Below are 19,860 nucleotides of genomic sequence, written 5' to 3' on the forward strand. Positions count from 1 at the left end.
ACCAGCCCTTCCCCCTTGATAGGGGGAGGGAGCTAGTGAAATATTTTTAAAGTAGAGAGTTGAAATAATGTTAGGGTTCTAAATACCATGCAGAAATAAATCATTGTCCAAGGCAAAACATCCTTAATGGTGCAATTTATTCCACAGGCATGTTAGTACAGCTATGGAAATTTCAACTCTGAATTACATCCTGTAAGTTCACCCAGTTTAAAGTTCATGATCTCTCCCCACACCCACAAATCCATCACATGTTCCAATCATCATCTTCCACGCTGGCATGTACACCCATCTTCTTCCGGCCAGGTGTCAATGTGCGGAGACAAAAGATGACCTTGGCTTCTACAAAAGAATGTCAACAATCCATTCTACAATTCTACTCCTTTCTATTCCCCCCTCCCAACTACTACACTATTGAAACAGCATAGAAAATTATTAAAAAGTGTGGCAGGCCAAAGATCCTAAAAAGAATATAATTACAGGCCTGACACCCCTATTCCCAGATCACTCGTCCACTGCTCAGATACAAAGACAAGGTCCAGTGTGTGGCCGCCTTCGTGTGTGGGGCCCTGAATTAATTGGGTCAGGCCCATGGCTGTCATGGAAGCCATGAACTCCCGAGCCACCTCAGACGCTGCTCCCGTCGACGGCAGGTTGAAATCCCCCATAACCAAAAGTTTGGGTATCTCAACCGCCGTCTCCGAGACCAGCTCGAGGAGCTCGGGCAGGGCCGCTGACATATAGCGAGGAGCCAAGTATACAATCAGCAGACCCCACTGCCTCCCTGGGCCCCATTTCATACCCAGCGACTCACACCCGGGTATCTGAGGAACAGTGAACTCCCTCGGCTCTAGACAATCCCGTATAACTACCGCCACCCCACCACCCTTACCCAGGGCCCGAGGCTGATGAAATGCACGGAAACCCGGTGGGCACATTTCCACGAGGGGTAAGCCACCCTCGTGACCCAACCAGGTCTCCGTTATCCCTGCAAGGTCCAGCTCCCCCTCTGAGATCAACTCATTAATGAGGGGGGCCTTGTTGGTCACGGACCTTGCATTGCAAAGCATCAGCCTCAGGCCCTGGCTCTGTAGTTCCTGACCACCTAGGCTGCGGGGGTTGGTACAAACGACCGGGCGTAGCCAGCAGCCACGGTCTCCCAACCGACCTTGCGATCTTTTCTTGTCCTCGCATCCCCCCTCCCCGCGACCGTTGTAATAAAACAACCCTCTGCTGGAATAACTTGTTCCCTCTCCCCCCTCACCCCGCTCACTTCCTTCGTGGACTCACCTGTTCGTCTGGCACTGGCTTCCCTCCTGGCCTGGTTATCCCCCCCCCTTCCCAGAACCCCCTAAAAACAGTATAAAACATTTTGATAAAAAGCCCCTCAGCTTCCTTTTCTTCCACCTCTCGGGGTTCACAAACCCGTCATCAAGGCTGGCCCTTGAAAGAGCCAGGGGCCATATCTGCGAGAGAGGGGCTTCTCGCAGGTGGAGCAGGTCTAACCTCGAGTAAATTGTTGAATGCTAAAAGTCCCAATAGGGTAAGGGTGCTGATGAAACAAAGTTAGTAGGTAGTAGCCGGCAGGGCTAGAGTCTCAATGGAGGACTAAGAGTCTTAATGTCTAGATGGTAAATTTAGAGGAAGGGGGGGGGAAGGTGGGAGGTATTCAAGTGTCGCAAATGGTGGAGAGAGGCAAAGATGGTAAATGAGAGGAAGATGGTTCAAATGGTCCCAGATGGATATATGTTCCTTAATGGGGGGGGGCATTCTTGGCCCGATTGTTTTAGCCTAGGCAGCTGCTCAGGCCTGTCCATAGCCCCAAGTCAGGATCTCCAGTGGCCTCAAAGTCTCCAAGCCGCCCCCAGCCATTGTTTCAGGTCTTCGTTCACTTCCCAGCCAAAACGGAGCCGCCAGGAACGGCGAGATATCATGAAGGAGTCCCTGGCTGCGGCTCTTTCTACTCCTCCGTCGCCGCAGCCGTCTCCCTTTGCTTCTTCTGGCTGCCACTGGTTGCCTCCCATCCCTGCTCACCTCTCCAGTGCCTCTCCGATGTCTTTGATGCCTTTCCGGCGCTCTCCGGCGCTCCGTTGTTCCTTCCTTGTTCCTCCCTGTGCCCCCGGTGTTAATAGTGACCCTCCGGGGCCTCCGGTGGCTCTCTGGTGGCTCTCCGGTGGTTCTCGTCCCTTCCTTTTTTGTTTTTTTGGGTTTTCCGGCTTTTTTCAATCTGCCGGCACCAGCGCCGCCCGCGCAGCCGCACTGTGCCGTCGCCATCTTTCGCAAGCTTCTCCCAGCCGTTTGCCGCTTACGGTCCTCCATTCCTTCTTGCCCTCCGATCTTCATCTACATTTTTGATGTCTGAAATAAGATAATTAGACAATACTTTGCCAGATATAAATTAGCCCATGAAATTTAGTCATATAGAGATAGATAAGCATTACACCAGAGGTGGTATTCAGCAGGTTCTGACCAGTTCTGGAGAACCAGTAGCGGAAATTTTGAGTAGTTCAGAGAACTGGTAATACGACCTCTGACTGGCCCCGCCCCCATTTATTCTCTGCCTCCTGAATCCCAGCTGATCAGGAGAAAATGAGGATTTTGCAGTAACCTTCCCCTGGAGTGGGGTGGGAATGGAGATTTTACAGTATCTTTCTCCTGCCACGCCCACCAAGCCACACCCACAGAACTGGTAGTAAAAAAAATTGAATCCCACCACTGGATCACACACTCCCACCCTACTGAAAGAAGCGGATTGATTAGGAGACAGGCCTTTTTCAGAGCTCTTTCCTTGAGGCATTTATGTCCCTTAATCACTGAGCCTAGAAGCAACTTAAAGCCATATTATTTCAGTGTGTTTCCAATCCCAGTGAGTGACCAGTGGTACCTAAAAAAGGAATTCCTTTGGGCTTTATTTCTCTTTCATAACTTGGTTTTGCATCTGTGCACAATTCATATAATTATTAAATAAATAATCAGAAGTATGAAAGTGTATATATTTCAAAGTGATCTTGGGGATTCTCATGTCTGCATTTAACAGGTGAAGAAGTGAAGGATCCTCATAAATCTATCCCCCTGGGAATCATTTTCTCACTTCTCATCTGCTTCCTGATGTATTTTGGTGTTTCTTCTGCCTTGACCCTTATGATGCCCTATCACCTTTTGGATCCACTAAGCCCATTACCAGTGGCTTTTGAATATATTGGATGGAGATCAGCCAAGTACGCTGTTGCTGTGGGGTCACTCTGTGCACTTACAACCAGGTAAAGGTATCTCGTATCCTTTATGTTTTAAGAACATAACAAGAACCATCTTGTCTAGGATGTTCTAACTATAACCATACAGATATGTCCAAGACCATGACAAAGGCAGGAAGGCAACATGTCACACGAAGTTGCTTGCTAACCATTTATTTTAAAGGTTGTGAAACTTGGGTTCTATTTAACTGTCATTAACAGACACTGGTAGATCAGTACTTAATAAATTTATATGTGGCAATCACTATATTTCAGGATAGCAAATTCTGTAAATGAATGAATGATGCATTTTGTGAGCAGATTTTTCTATTTGATTATTTTGAGTCCCCGGCCATTCATTATAATTCATTGATTTTGATTTTTTTAGACAAAATACAGTAATTGATTATTGTTCATTTTACTAGGCTTCTCTGATGACTTGAAGCAGTTTATGTAAGAACAGGATTAAAACAAAAATAACAATGAAACAAAAGAGGGCACATACTGTATATAATACATTTTAGCCTGTCCATCCTTTATGTGATCGGCTTCTTAATGGACCCGCTTTGCTTATTACTGTGTAAGAACAAATCACTATAAGTATAAAACTTCCTTTCTCATGTGTCTCAGATATGCCAAGTACATGTTGCAGATCATTTTACTTATTATCAGGTATGGCATAATGGAGATTAAAATGCAATGATCTCCTAAAACACTCTTTTATCATCCAGCTCTATAAGAAGTATAATCATTCTCAAAATATCAATTCCATGATTCACATTTTTCCTGAAGCTGTAGATTTTTTTTCTCTTGCAAAATTTATTCCAATGCATGTAATGCAGATTGCCACAGGAAACAAAGAGTTATTAACAGGGATATTTTACTCTTGTCTTGGGATTCTTTTGCAGCTTGTTGGGTTCTATGTTCCCAATGCCACGAATTTTATATGCAATGGCCAGGGATGGACTTCTCTTTCATGTTTTGGCCAGAGTGAACTGCCAACAAAATCCAGTTATTGCAACTTTGGTATCTGGAGCAGTTTCAGGTAAGTCTAGGTATTGTTTTTCCAGAAAAAATAACGATGAGCATAAATATTCCTTGAGTTGAACTTGACCGTTGTTGGATCATGGCTAGGGGTGTCCATACTTCAGAAACAGTTTAGAAATGCTTTTGAACCCATCTTAAGTTGACTCCCTGAAGTAGTGCCTTTTTTTTATAGTCTCACTCAAAACCAGTGCTTTACTGAACAGCAGAGATGTGCTGATTTCAGAGTACTCTGAATTATTTTCAAAGTGCACTCCCTGTTCACACAGAATTTCTCCCTTACCTAATTTCTAACTCAAGAGACTGAAACCATGGCAAGAGCTGTTTTGGACAAAGTAATGGAGATATTGTCCTTATACAGATGTCTATAACAATATAAATTAAACAATTGATTCTGCTTGCAGTAAACACCCTTTTCTGTTTTCACAGCACTGCTGGCTGTCCTTTTCGATCTGAAGGTCTTGGTTGATGTGATGTCTATTGGAACACTGCTATCCTACACTTTAGTTGCTCTGTCCATTCTACTTCTCAGGTAATACAGTAACCTGCACTTGTAACTATTGTTACCAAATTGAATACTGTTCCAGATATTCATACAGTTCTTTGGATATAGAATGACTCAATATTAGAAGACTACTAATGATGTATAATCATGTAATATATTACTTTTCATATTCAGTTAATATCCACAAACAGCATTGATGCTCCTGGAGCATTGGGTCATTATTCCCATGGAGATTTTCCTTGCAGTTTCATATTTCTGCATCTTCCTTTCCCTCTTTACCCAACTGTCATGTTCTTACATGTGGAAATTTTAGGGAGGAATTTGAATCAGAATCCAAAACCACAAGCTATAGTTTAGTATGCCAATATGTCTCCATGGCCTCCCTTGGCCTTCTTAATTCTCTGAAAATGACTTTATTTACAGTGGCTCTGACATATTACTAACACCACCTGAGTATGCCATAGAAATAAGAAATAAGACACCATTGATTTTTTGTTAAATTCTTTTGCAGGTACCAACCTGATCCTAGTTCTCCAGACCCAATAGAAAAGACAACTGTAAGTAGAGTGGCCTGGACAGACCTCCTTATACACCCTGATATAATCCCATCCCACCACTCTTCCCGACTAGTAGTATGCACAGTATTTATTCTTGGTAAGTGTTGGGCACATTTAGAATTCTGAGAGCATGCTTTTGGTCTCTTTAGAAAATGGCTGTCATGGAGAAAGATTTACCTAGTTAAAGTGACCATTGGCTTATCTGAAGGGTCCTTTTCTGTATGCTGTGAAGAGAGTCCAAGCATGGGTTAAATTCTGTCTGACTGCCCTGGACTGAATTGAAAGATCTTTAGCCACGCCTCCTCTTCCGGCTTCTCAGATTTTTCGATGAAGGCATGGACCTGTAACACTGTTCAAACATGGTTCCATTGAGTCTGTTCTTAGTTCAAGTCAACATAGATTGTATAAGTCAAGTCCGGTAATAAAGTCACAATCCACATCAAGAAATGCAATGCGTATACACATGGAAACTGTGAGAGAGAGACCCTAGGATGGGGTTGGACTCTCCTCGCAGCGTACAGAAAAGGACTCTTCAGGTAAGTCAATGGTCACTTTCCTGTACGCTGCTTGGAGAGTCCAAGCATGGGACATACCCAAGCTAAATGTCACTAGGGCGGGAAGAACCTGATTCAAAGGTCTCTCCAGCGGTATGAATACCCTGAAGGAGCGGTCACAAGCCAGGCCCGTCTGGGCCAAAATGGTGCTACAAGAAGAACTTCTGCCTGTTCTGAGAGGATCTTTCGGATGACACTGGGAAGGAGAGGCAGTGGAAATGCGTAGAGGAGGCCTGGTGGCCAGCGGCAAAGCACAGCTTTGACCCCCCCTACCCCCAGGGACTTGTACCTGGAGAAGAAGCAAGGGAGGTGAGTGTTCTCTGGGGTGGCAAACAGGTCGACTGAGGTATGGCCAAACCTCCGTGTGATCTTGAGGAAGAGGTCCGGGTGCAGACGCCATTCCGAATGATCGATCATGGCCCTGCTCAACCAATCTGCCTGAACATTGCTCACCCTGGAAATATGCTCCGATCAAAGGGACAACAGATGTTTCTCCGCCCACTTCCCCAGGCGTCCTGCCTCCGCCATCAGGGACTTGGAGTGAGTGCCCCCCTGGCCGTTGACATGTGCCTTAGTGGCCACATTGTCCGTTAACAGCATCACGTGTTGGCCCTGGATGATCATTTGAAAGTGAAGGAGAGCTAGCCTCGCCGCTTTTAATTCCAGCCAATTTATGCTGTGTTTTTTTTTAAATAAAATTTTTATTTTCAAACAAACACAAACACACAACACATATAACATAAAAGCCTCTTCAACTACATAGTGTGTCAATTAGTTACAAGGTCTTTTTGCGTCCTTTCCATAGTCATCACTTGAATTTTATCAAAATTCACATATTGTCAATCAAGATATCTTTGTATACATTGTTATTATGCTTCCTTTGTTTGATTATCACTATTTTAGACAAGGTATTCTAAATATATAACCATTATTATTATAATGATTCATTATATCATCTTCAATATATCCAATAATAAAGAGTTATTTTTTTATCCTATTCTTTCTATTATTTTAGCATTGATAACATTCTCTAATAATTTTCAATTCCATGTTTTTTCCCCATTATTAGTATCATCAATCTAATATACATGTATACAAATTGTTATAATTATTAAACATCCATTAAGCCTAGCTATTATTACATCCTTTCAACATAAGGCATATTAAATTTGAAGTAAATGTATATTATCACATTTCATTACATCATCCTGAAATCATCCAATGATATAACATCTTTATATTCTATTCTATATAGAATTGTTTATCTTTTATAAAAAGGCTTTTCAACATCATCTCCATAATCCTCACTTACAGTTTGTATAAAATTTCATATTATCAATCTAGTATATATAAATGCTTTGTTATCATTATTAATCATTTATTTTACTATAGCTATTATTACGTTGTACATAGCACTCAAAATTTAACTACATTTAACTAGATTTTATTGTGACATTTCATTTCATTATCCTGTATCCTTCCAGAAATAATGTAGTCCAATATCTCTTGTCATTTGAAAAGTCTGTATTCTAAGTGTTTTCTTGATAAGTCTTATGTGGACTTCTCTTAAGAACTTGTTGTTCATTGCATGTCTTATAAGGATTTGAAACCCTCTATCTCAGCGATGGCGAACCTTTTTTGGCTCGCATGCCATAAGTGGGGGGAGCGCAGGAGGGTCGTGTGCGGGCGTGCTGTGCCCATAATGCAATGTGCGACCCCCCAGTGTGCATGCGCACACTACAGGTGTGACCCCCCATTTTTTGCATGCTTTTTTCGCCCTCCCCAGGCTCAAGAGGCTTTATATGAGCTTGGGGAGGGCGAAAACAGCCCCCCCGCCCCCCACCCGGAAGCCCTTCGGAGGCTTCAGGGACCTTCAGGGGCTTCCCTGAAGCCTCCGGAGCAGTCAAAACGAACCTTCGAGCAAACCGGAAGTCCATCCCCGAACTTCTGGTTTGCCCATAGGTTTGTTTTTTTGCGCTCCGGAGGCTTCAAGGAAGCTCATGAAGCCTCCGGAGGACCTCCGGGGGGGCTGGGGAGGCTCTTTTTGCCCTCCCCAGGCTCCTATACAGCCTCTGGAGCCTGGGGAGGGCGAAAAATGGCTTTAAAAAGGGGTGAACTCAGCTGGCCAGCACGCGCATGCGCGCTGGCCAGCTGACAGGGCAGGGCGCCTAGCGTGCCCTGACAAATGGGCCCTGACAAGGTGGCACGCGTGCCATAGGTACACCATCACTGCTCTATCTGCTCCTTTTATCAGCTTAACTTTTGTTATCATTAGTGCTTCTGCCGAAATTACTCTCATTATTTCTACCAAATTTTCTCTCCTTTCTTCATCTATGTTCTGACATCTGTAATAAAGTTCTGGTTCATCGATCTCTCCTTTCCATATTTCACACGTCATTTCCCTCCACTCTCAGTTTGCTGTCAGTGTCAACAATTTTCTTATCACTTTCATATGTCTCTATGATTTTTTGAGTTCTGTCCTTAAACTTCATCACTGTCCCCGTACTTTCTGTATTTTGATCTATAATTTCAAGTCTGTTTTCAATTCTCTCTGTGATTATTAAAACATTTTGAATTTCTAGGAAAATTCTTCGCAAAGTTAGTGCCTTTTCTTCTTCACATTGTGCCATTTTCCAGGTTATAAACACTGCCAAAACATCCGAGACTTTTTAGGTTTCAAACAAATTCAGTGGAGTTTTTGAAATCAAAGCTTTCTCTTTCCTTCAAAGGAACACCTGTATAAACAAAACATTTTCCACTGACTCTTTCAGTAAACAAAGCGTATAGCTTTGTAATATCAGATATTGCCAAGCCTCTAGCCATTAGGTGGCAGTGTTACCTCTTTTTCATCTGTTTCTGCCTCTCTCTGTAAACTCCAAGCTCCGGAAGAGGGGAAAAATGTTTAAAAATTACGCTCTGACCAAGCCTTATGAGAGAAGAAACTTTTAATCCACGAATACAAAAAATGGAAAAAGTATAGATGAAGAAGGAAAAAAGGAGACCAGTCCAGTTTAAAAGTAAGAGGCATTTGGAAAAAGTCCATCCATAGAAAACAAAGTTAAGGTAGAAAAGATAACACGATAGTTTTAAACCAGGGTTAATTTGCTGCTTATTTTCTTCTGTCTTCAATTTCATTTTAAACTCCAAGTCTTTTGGGTTTTCCCATCTTTAATAATAAAAAATTTTCTCACCATTTCAACACACTGTCTCTCCTGTACTGCTTCTGTTTCAGGGGCTTGTCCCAACCTTCTGCAGCCATTTTGGTTGTAGCTGGCAAAAAGAGCTTTCTCCTGGATCAATCAGGGACTTTGCGATGTCCCTGAGATCAGCAGGACATGCTCTTCTCTATCACTGTTCCTTCAGAACAGTTTAGGTCCAAAAGGACCATCCAGGAACAGAGATATCGACAGCTGGAGCCCCAAGATTGCATGTCGTGTCATTGCAACGTCAAGCTCCACCTCCAGGCACAAATTCTCAATTTATGCTGTGTTTGAGATCGCCTTTGGACCACCTGTCCTGGGTGACCTGAGTGCCCAGATGTGGCCCCCATCTGAAGAGGCTGGCGTCTGTAGTGATGGTTGGGCGATGTGGTTCATGGAAGAGACTGTCCTTGGCCAGTGCAGGAGAGTCCTACCACCGCAGGGACTGTTGGACCTTGAAGGGAATCAGGATCAGAGATGGGGAGTTGCTTTTCTTGGCCCTTTGATGAGGTGGAAGGCACCATTGCAACTGTCGTGAGTGCAGTCTCGCCCACAGAACTATCGAGAGCTTCGACAGCAGGACTATGGATGCGGTTCTTGAGGCTCTCACCTAAAGAATCAGCTGTCTAAGGCTGGAGATTCACTCCTGCAGCAGAAAGACTTGGCAACTTACAGTGTCTATGATGGCACCGAGATGCAGCAAACTGGTGGTGGTGGTAAGATGGCTTTTGTCCATGTTGATGGAGAACCCATGGTCTTGAAGGGCTCTCATGGTTATCTGGAGGTCTCTGACCGCTTGCTGGCGGAACAGTGATTGTATGATGATGTCATCCAGGTGTGCTTGAAGTCTCACTGGACACGACCTCCAGGACCTACCACAGCTGCCAGGATCTTTGTAAATGTTCTGGGGAGGCGATGACAGGCCGAACGGCAGGGCCCTGTATTGATAGTGCGTTCCTGCATAGTAGAATCTCAGGGACCTGCAATAGGCCTTGCGGACATGGATGCGAAGATACGCTTCTCTGAGATCTATTGATGTTAGAAGATCCCCTGGCCTGATGCAGCTCAAGATTGACTGGAGAGACTGCATTTTGAAGCGTTTGTACGCTAGGTGGTAGTTCAATCTTTTTAGATCTAATATCCCCCTCCACACTCCTGAGTTCTTTGGAACTAGGAACAGGATTGAGTAAAAACCTGACCCTTCTTGACCTACTGGTACTGGTTCTATTGCCCTTATCTCCCGAAGGTGCTGGATCTCTTGCTCCATTAGGGATCTTTTGGCTGGGGAGGAGAGAGTGGGGCAGCGGATGAAGTGGCGAGGGAGAGGGGAAATGAAGTCTAGGGTCAGACCCAGTTGGATTGTTTGAAGTACCCACTGGTCTGACATTGTTTGCTCCCATCGGGCCTGAACTAGTTGTAGGCGCCCTCCAATGGGAGGTGGTACTGACCGGTGCTAGTGGACGATTCTGAGGAACGGATTGCTTCCTGAAATAACCAGAACCTTTGCACTCTGTCTTCTTGGTGACAGACGGGATAACTTTCTATTTGTCCTTGTTTTTGACTAGGACAGGTTCTAAGGCTTCCCCTAAAAGTTTACCTCACTTAAAGGGGGCAGAGGCCAACTTCCACTTGGACCTCATGTCTGTATTCCAGTGACAAAGCCACAAGAGCCGCCTGGTGGTGACATTAGAAGCCAGAGCCCTGGAAGCGAACTTGGCAGAGTTGAGGATGGCATCCGCAGTGTAATCTGCAGCTGCTAAAACTTTATTAAACGCCTACCTCAATTTGGTGTCCCCTGAGCCAGAGGAGAGAGGCCCTGGACATAAACGATGCTGAAGTGGCTGTCTTGATGGCCCAGGCAGCCGCCTGATGGGTCTTGTGACAAGCCCTTTCAGATCTCTTATCCTCCGCTTTCAAGCCCTCTAATAGGTCAGATGGTAAGACTGAGGAGGATGTAAGGGCTTGTACCAGAGGATCCACCTGAGGCAATTTTAATAAATCCTCCAGGGAAGCACCCACCGTATAGAGCTTTTTATCACTGCTACCAGGCGTGGCTAGAGTGCCCAGTTGAACCCATTGGCGCTGCACTACATTCAAAAATAATTTAGGAACTGTCACAATCTCCTGGGGAACAACCAGTTCCTCAAAGAGTCCTTCGCTAGGGTGTGACGGGTCTACTGTCGCCGGATCGGTGGCAGTTACTCCCATATGGGTGGCTGTTTTGGCCTTATTCAAGATTGTCTTGAACAAAACATGTTTAAACAAACCAGAGAAAGCTGGTTTATCTGGGACAGCACCCTCGTCCCCAGAGAACTCCTGCTCTGGAAGGATTTCCTCATCTACAGCTGAATCCTCGCTGTCCAGTGAGGAATGGGGAGAGGCGGATCCCTGGGGAGCTTCTGAAGGAACGGCCTTAGAGGAAGAAGACCTGGCCCTGCAACGTTGCTTGGCATGTTGCTTGAGACCCTCTGCAATACCCCGGGATATGGCCTTGGTGATAACCTCCTGCATTTCTGAGGAGAGGGCTGGCCCTTGGTCTTCTACAGGCCGCCTACGCTTAGTGGCCGAGCGGGGCAAAGGGTGTTGTGGAGCCAGTGATAAAACTGGAAGTGCTTCCAAGGAGCACTGAAACAAATCAGCATTCTCACCCATGGATAGTCTAGGGGAGTTTGCTGACTCAGAATAGTCATCTGATGAAAATTCCCGGCCCTCATCCTCACTATCCAACCGTGGTGGGTCCTGATTAGTAGGAGCTGGGGCCTCTGGTAATTCCACTGCAAGAATTGGAGAACAAGCCACTGGTTCTTGCTGGGCTTGTTCAGGCTGTTTCTCTGGTGCTTTTTGGCTCCTGGAGGCAACTTGATCTTGGGACTTTGATCTTTTCTTTCCCCCCGCCTGGCTTTGTCTGCTGAGGGCCTCTGAGGCTGCTTTGCTAACCTGCCTGGTAATTCTCCTGCTGCTAGAGGGCCCTGGCTGCGTTGCCTCCTGTTGGGGGTTGTCTGCCATTGTGTTGTGAGAAGGTGTAGTTTGGGCACCACTCATCATCTGGAACACAGTTGGGGTAGCTGCAGCTGCTGGATCAGAAGCGGAAAGCTCGCTGGCTGAGATGAGTATTAAGGGCGGCTCCATTAAGAAATCTCTGGCGCAAGATACAACCCTCCCAGCACCTGCAGATTCAATAGCTGGAGGGAGATCTAAGGTAAGGACCAACACCTCACTGTTATTTAGCAATTGCCACTTAGTGGTGTGTGTGTGTGTGACTGGCCGACAGATTGTCGGACAGAGAAGTCATGCTGCCACCACTCTCCAAAGCTCACTCCGAAGTGCAGGGAAAAACCGCGGCAAAACTGCAAACAAAATGGTCACTGGAAGTTTTCCCTTACTCAAAATGGCCGCCGCAATAACTACTGCTGGAGAAAAGCAGCGCCAAATTCAAATATGTAAAAGCGATGACGCGAACAGCTGGGTCCTCACACCACTGACCATCACTCCCAACGCTCCAGTTAGTAACAGCAATGGCACGACAGCTGGGTCCTCTCACCACTGACCTACGTGCCAAACTCTGAAACTAGCGCAAGTGGCTGGGCGCCCTCACCGCTGACCGCTGCGCCAATACACAATGCGAACACAGAGGCTCCCAAGCCGGCTCGCGTCGCCCAGTAAGTCGGAGAAGTTGCGCGTGCCTAGAGAAGCCCAGAAGAAGCGCCGGCAACAAGCAGAAGCCAGGGAATCAAAAACAACTTTAAACAAACCTTATTTTCTTGCAGGATGGAAAATTATCTGGTTGGAAAGTCCAAGTTAAGGTTAAATTTCTGTTTATATTATGGAACCACTGAAAACATGTCCATTGGGCTAGAACTGAATTGAAAAATCGGAGGAGCTGGAAGAGGAGGCGTGGCTAAAGATCTTTCAATTCAGTCCAGGGCAGTCAGACAGAATTTAACCCATCCTTGGACTCTCCAAGCAGCTTACAGGAAAATAGTAAGCATGACCTGTCAGAAACATTCATTAGATAGATAGTCAATTGATTGCTTTCTATCACCACCTCTAGCCCTTCAGGATATTCTCTAATGTTCCTTTTTTTCTTTAAATTTTCAGCCACCTGCTCTTTTTATTTTTATTTTTTTCTAATGATACCTATGGGAATCTTGGAGCTATTCTTGTCAATACAAGAACATTCAAGGTTTTGTTTTAAAGTTAGCCAGGTTTTTAGCTTCCCTTCCTTCCAATTATTTTTTTAAAATAATCTTTAAAATTTAAGTAATAGAGAGCCTGAAATGTCCATGGGCATATTCATGGGTTCAATTGACAGATAACATCCAAAATATAAAATACTAAGTAGAAAAATAAGGAAGCACAGATTAAAAAACCACTCAACTTATTAAGAATCAACATGAGAAGAGAAAGAGCTATCCCATGACTATGATTCTAAAGGCAAAGAAAGTTTGGCCAAATATAATCCCTGAGAAAGTACATTCCATAAATTGGAACAATGTAGGGAAATGTTATTTATATATGGAGAAAGACATCTTAAAGTATTTTCAAAACATTACCACCAAAGCAGTCAAATAGTTTTATAACAGGTTTCTGAAGCTTTAAAATGTTTGAAAGTTAAGATCAGTGTGTGGAAAATTATGCAGATTTATAATTTAATCACAAATATTATCATGCGCTAGTTAAAAAGCTAACTGTTGTAGTTGCACCATTTATATTTAAATTTATATATATGCTTTTTAAATTAAAACATAATCATGGTGTGAACTCCTCTGGTTAAATCCAACCACCTTAAAAGCAAAAAGCTCTCTCAGACTGCAAGCAGTTATTTTAAGGCAATAAAATTCCAAACACCAGCATCATATGTAGTCTGGATTTCATTTTGTTCATCGTCATTGAGTCCATGACCAAACATAACATCCATATTGATGCTCTTGGACACCATTACTTCTGAGCTTGTTATTTACTAAATGTATAAAAACAGATAAGAAAAGTGTTGCATCAAATAAATGCATAAATATGGATTAAATATTACAGCCATCACTTGGAATAGAAACAGCCAGATCATATGTGTGTTGTACAACATTCAAAACAGCTATATAACCCTATAAAAATGGCACAACTAGCTTAATAATTTACAACAGCTTTACTAGTTCCTAAAGATTTTTAGATTAAACAATCATGCCATTCTGCCTCACGCTTTTCATTGTATGTAAAGGGATGTATAGGATAATAGTACGGTCCTTTATGAGGAAAATGTGCCTGTCCCATGCATGCTTTTCACAGATTATGTTCTATCCAGCTCCTCTCATCTGTGTTGTGTGCGTCTTGACCTCCATAAAATTGCCATGTTTGACATCTGGAACTCTGTGGTGTATTGTCTGCCTTTTTTTCAACTTGCTGGGGATTCTACTGGCATCTCTGGTCATCTGGAGACAGCCTCAAAGTCAGAAGAAAGTATATTTCATGGTAAGCAGCAAAAGGCTTGGTTAGCAAGCCAAATATGTGCATAAGGTATGAATACTGGGAGGCCACCAATTCATGAACTGAAGTAATCTTCATCTACAAATGAAGCAGATTTGTTTGGTTTTTGTTGTTCCTGTTACCAATCTCTATCCTGTCCTTATTTCAAATCACTACAAACACTTGACTTCATTCTAAACCAATGGTTGACAAATCTAACAAGTTTTATGCACCCCTGACATGTTCCAATGGCAGAATGGGGTTTAAAAAACCCACTTTGACACTGTTGACATATTTCCTGGGTAGGTTATGTTTATTAATGCTGAGATTAGGTTTAGTTGGGTAGAATCTCCTGAAGGCTACATGTAATACCTGTTTCTTTGTACTCTATTCTGTTTCTCTAGTTGTTTTTTAAGTCAAAGTGTATATTTTTTTAAATAAAGCTGCCTCTTCTTTTTTTGTCCTTCTCATGATTCAAAGCTGTAAAGTGCCAAACACTTTCAGTAGTTTAGCATTTACTCAATGATTTGAAGAACTCTGCCCATCGTGGTAGCGTTGTTGTTAAGACAACATGATGGAGTGGTGGTGGTGATGGCATGTTATTTAGGCATAAGGTAGGAGTTGTGTAATCTGGGTTTTAATAGATTTTAAGAAATACATTGGATATTTTAAGTCTATGCAAAGCTTAAAACACCCATTAACCACTCTCTCATGCTGCAGAAAATGATCAGACAATTTTGACTTCACCCATTTTGGAAGAGTCTGGGAATCTCAAAAGAATGTTAGTATGTCATATGAGGCCTATAGAAGGCCACACTTTTATTAAAGTCTAAGTCCTGGCCCTAAATATATATGTGTGTTAATTTAGGTACCATGGCTGCCATTCCTACCGATCTTCAGTATCTTCGTCAATAGCTTTCTGATGGCCCAACTGAGCTATGAGACCTGGGTTCTGTTCTCAGTATGGTTGCTTATTGGTAAGTGCAGAAACGTACTTAATAGGCTTCAAATCAATCATGATTTGTCAATCTGTGTCCCTTGAATACCTGATAAGGCAAAATTCTTGATTATTATCTCACTAGAGTTACTAAGTTCTAATTATGACCTATTCTTTGACAGAAGAAAGGATTATAGAACAAGGGAGGTCAATTCTGAGACACTTCGTCAAATTCCATTCCTGCTTATCTCACCCTTGTCTTGGTTGCAGCTGTTTCTGTTTCTCAAGGTTACTAAGAGCTATTTGACAGCAGAGTCAGTTATCCAGAAGGGTGATTGATTCTCCTTCATTGGATGTGTCCAAATGGAGGCTAAACTACCATTTGTCTGAGATGCTTGAATGTGGGTTTCTTCACTGCGCAGGGAGATGGGTTCTGTTGTCTAAATAACCTCTTCCTATTCTATGTTTTTTGGTTTCTGGGGCTATAGGGCAGATTAAATTTTAAATTAAAACATTGGTTAATGCATCTACTAGGGGTATCACTGATGCTTTTCAATTAAATCTGTTTGCATCTCATCAAAACAATGAGATGTACAGGCCATCAAGGCCTGTGCGGTGTAATCAGATCCAGATCATATATTATTCATAAAATAAGGATACTACTATACTGGCTGATAACACCAGAAGAAATGTAGTTCTTTCATTATTATGCTGTTATGGTTTGGTTTGAGGTTTTGATTTAGTGAGTTGTGAACGATTGTTTAATCTTGGTTTGCTGGACAAACCACAACTGGCTGGAGTTGAAAGCGAATAAGACACATTTTGGCTTACCACTATGTCGATTTTGGTCAATTGTAGGTAAATTAATTATGACTCAGGGATGAGGTATTAACTTTAATAACCTTGATAACAAGCATTTTATTTACAAAGTCAGCCAGACTATATCCCTATAAATGTTATTTTATATGGGTGTTTGTGATGGGGTTATTCTCCTTATTATACGTTGAGTGGAAAAGGGTGACGCTGCTGTCCTATGTGTTTCAGGTTTTCTCATTTACTTTGGCTATGGAATTCGTCACAGCACAGAGAACAAGAAGAACAAAGATTCATCTCTAGAGAAAACAACTCATTCAATAAACAGCACGGATTCAAATGTCACTTCTAAAAAATGACTCTAAGGAAACTATGGCGTGAAATGGCTTATTTCATAATAGCGCTTTCAATGTTATCCATTTACTTCTATTTCTCAATAGGTAACAGAAATGAAAGCCAGTTTAGTATAGAAGTTAGGGCATTAGACTAGAAACCTAGAGTCCATGAATTCTAGTCTCACAAATCTCATGTCTTTGTGACTTTAAGACAGTCCTTTTCTCTCAACCCGAGGAAGGAGGCAAGGGCAAACCACTTCCAACCCCCCAACCCCCCCCCCCAAAAAAAAACCTTGCCAACAAAATTGCAGGGAATAGTCCAGGCAGTTACCAAAAATCAAATACTGACTTGGAAGAAAATTAGAGCAATAACAGATAATTAATTCATGTTCACTAGATGAAGGCTGCAGTAGAGGACAAACTAACCCATAAACTGACCAAGTGTTCTTAAATTCTGATGTTCCCACAACCTGCATATGGGGTTTGGATAATAACAATCCAACAATTGTTAAAAGAAAACAGCTATAGAAACAATAGAAACAAGGTAACAACCGAAAGAACAGAATTGTTTGTTCTAAACAAGGTAAAGGGGAACCAAAGTTACAAGAATCTCAAATACAGTATATTTTACAAGTTAGACTAAAGAAGGAGGTGATTGCAGCGATGTTGAACCCAATGACTCCACTCTTGCTGAGGCAGGTCTAGCAAGCCTGCAGGAATCCTTGGCTGAACCTACTAACAGGCCTTTTACCCACCCAGTCCCAAGCAGTGGCATGTTTTAAAGATACAGCATCAGAGGGCTGAACTTCACAAGTCAGACCAGTCAAGCGGCAGGCAGACAGGAGAATAGACTCCAGTGAGCAACATAGCCGATCTGTGCTTCTGGGAGGTGGTTCAGCCTGGCTCCTTGATTGGCCTCCCTGAAAAAAAGAATGTGGTAAAACTTTTCAAGTCTCAAGTTCTGCCGTGGTGCTTACCTTGTGTGGTGCTTTGAATTCCAGATTTCATGTTATTGTGCCTCTTGTCTTTTTTGGGAGGAAGAGGGATATGTTATGTTTGTCAGACTCCTAGCCTTGATCTATGCCATGCCTTTATTTTGTTACAGTTGTCATCTCTAGCTCTAGGTAAAAAAGGGCTCTTGGCTTCCAAAACCTCTGTGTTAGCAAATCTTTGGACTTTTGGCTTGCTTGCTGGTTGGAAGACTGCAGTGCCAGTGCAGAAAACCTACACATTACCAAAATGGTGGAGCTTGAATCACAATGCCATGAACATCATCCTGAGCATTTCCTACCCTAACAAAAAAAGCTTCTTCCAACATGTTAAAAACAAGAAAAAAGTTAAGGAAACAATTGGTCCATTGCTAGGAGAAAGTGGCAAGAAGGTGACAAGCAACAGGGAGAAAGCAGAACTATTTAACTCATGTTTTGCATCTGTCTTTACACAAAGGGATAAAACAGTCCAACCTATCAAAAGCAGCACCACAAAATTAGGAACACAAATTGAAATAGGGAAGAAAATGGTAAGTGAGCACCTGTCTACCCTAGATGAGTTCAAATCACCAGGACCGGATGGATTACACCCCAGAGTTCTGAAGGAACTAGCAGACGAGATCTCAGAACCACTGAATTATATCTTTCAGAGATCCTGGAACACCGGGGAACTACCAGAGGACTGGAAAAGAGCTGATGTGGTTCCCATCTTCAAAAAAGGGAAAAAATTAGATCCAGGAAACTACAGACCTATCAGCCTAACCTCAATACCAGGAAAGATTCTGGAAAAAATAATCAAGCAACGAATTTGTGAACACCTAGAAGCAAACAAAGTAATAGCCAAAAGCCAACATGGATTTGTCAAAAACAGATCATGCCAGACTAATCTTATTGCATTCTTTGATAATGTGACAAAATTAGTGGACCAGAGGAATGCCGTTGATATAGTTTACTTGGACTTCAGTAAGGCTTTTGATAAGGTAGACCATAACCTACTACTAGATAAAGTAGAAGAATGTGGGTTAGACAGCATCACCACCAGATGGATTGGTAACTGGCTGACCAACCGCACTCAACGTGTAGTTCTCAATGGAACTGCATCTACATGGAGGGAAGTATGCAGTGGAGTACCCCAAGGCTCTGTTTTAGGCCCAGTACTCTTCAACATCTTCATCAATGATTTGGATGAGGGAATAAATGGGGAACTCATCAAATTTGCAGATGATACCAAGCTGGCAGGAATAGCCAACACTCCAGAAGATAGGCTTAAGATACAGAAGGATCTTGACAAACTTGAACATTGGGCACTATCTAATAAAATGAAATTCAATGGTGAAAAGAGTAAGGTTCTACATTTAGGCAACAAAAACGGAATGCACAGGTACAGTATAGGTGATACCTTACTCAGTAGTAGTAACTGTGAAAGGGATCTTGGAGTCCTAGTGGACAACCATTTAAATATGAGCCAGCAGTGTGCAGCAGCTGCCAAAAAAGCCAACACAGTTCTAGGCTGCATCAACAGAGGGATAGAATCAAGATCACGTGAAGTGTTAATACCACTTTATAATGCCTTGGTAAGGCCACACTTGGAATACTGCATTCAGTTCTGGTCGCCACGATGTAAAAAAGATGTGGAGACTCTAGAAAGAGTGCAGAGAAGAGCAACAAAGATGATTAGGGGACTGGAGACTAAAACATATGAAGAACGGTTGCAGGAACTGGGTATGTTTAGCTTAAGAGAAAGAAGGACTAGGGGAGACATGATAGCATTATTCCAATATCTCAGAAGTTGCCACAAAGAAGAGGGAGTCAAACTATTCTCCAAAGCACCTGAGGGTAGAACAAGAAGCAATGGGTGGAAACTAATCAAGGAGAGAAGCAACTTAGAACTGAGGAGAAATTTCCTGACAGTGAGAACAATTAATCAGTGGAACAGCTTGCCTCCAGAAGTTGTGAATGCCCCAACACTGGAAGTCTTTAAGAAGATGTTGGATAGCTATTTGTCTGAAACGGTATAGGGTTTCCTGCCTAGGCAGGGGGTTGGACTAGAAGACCTCCAAGGTCCCTTCCAACTCTACTATTGTATTGTATTATTGTATTACCCCTTACATATTTTTCTGTGATGTTTCATCACTTTGGTATCTTCATAGCTAGGATAAGGCACTCATGAGTGTAGAGGCAGCTAATATTTGAGTCTATAATGGCCAGAGTGTTGGAAAAAAGGAGACATATTTCTTTG

General features: G+C 42.9%; 1 protein-coding gene across 1 annotated transcript in view; it reads left to right on the forward strand.

Moving 5' to 3' along the window:
• The window catches only part of LOC309396809 (cationic amino acid transporter 2-like), a 35,047-nt gene extending 18,369 nt beyond the window's left edge, over window positions 1-16,678 (forward strand). The window contains exons 6-12 of the mRNA XM_081962265.1: window positions 3,035-3,257; window positions 4,139-4,275; window positions 4,704-4,806; window positions 5,291-5,433; window positions 14,387-14,553; window positions 15,416-15,524; window positions 16,529-16,678. Coding sequence (XP_081818391.1) covers window positions 3,035-3,257; window positions 4,139-4,275; window positions 4,704-4,806; window positions 5,291-5,433; window positions 14,387-14,553; window positions 15,416-15,524; window positions 16,529-16,656 — 1,010 coding nt within the window. The 3' untranslated portion in view covers window positions 16,657-16,678. The remainder of the gene's footprint in view (window positions 1-3,034; window positions 3,258-4,138; window positions 4,276-4,703; window positions 4,807-5,290; window positions 5,434-14,386; window positions 14,554-15,415; window positions 15,525-16,528) is intronic.
• Window positions 16,679-19,860: the final 3,182 nt, after the last annotated feature.

The sequence above is a fragment of the Natrix helvetica genome, assembly GCF_964273705.1.
Source record: "Natrix helvetica genome assembly, chromosome: 1".
Lineage (NCBI taxonomy): Eukaryota > Metazoa > Chordata > Lepidosauria > Squamata > Natricidae > Natrix > Natrix helvetica.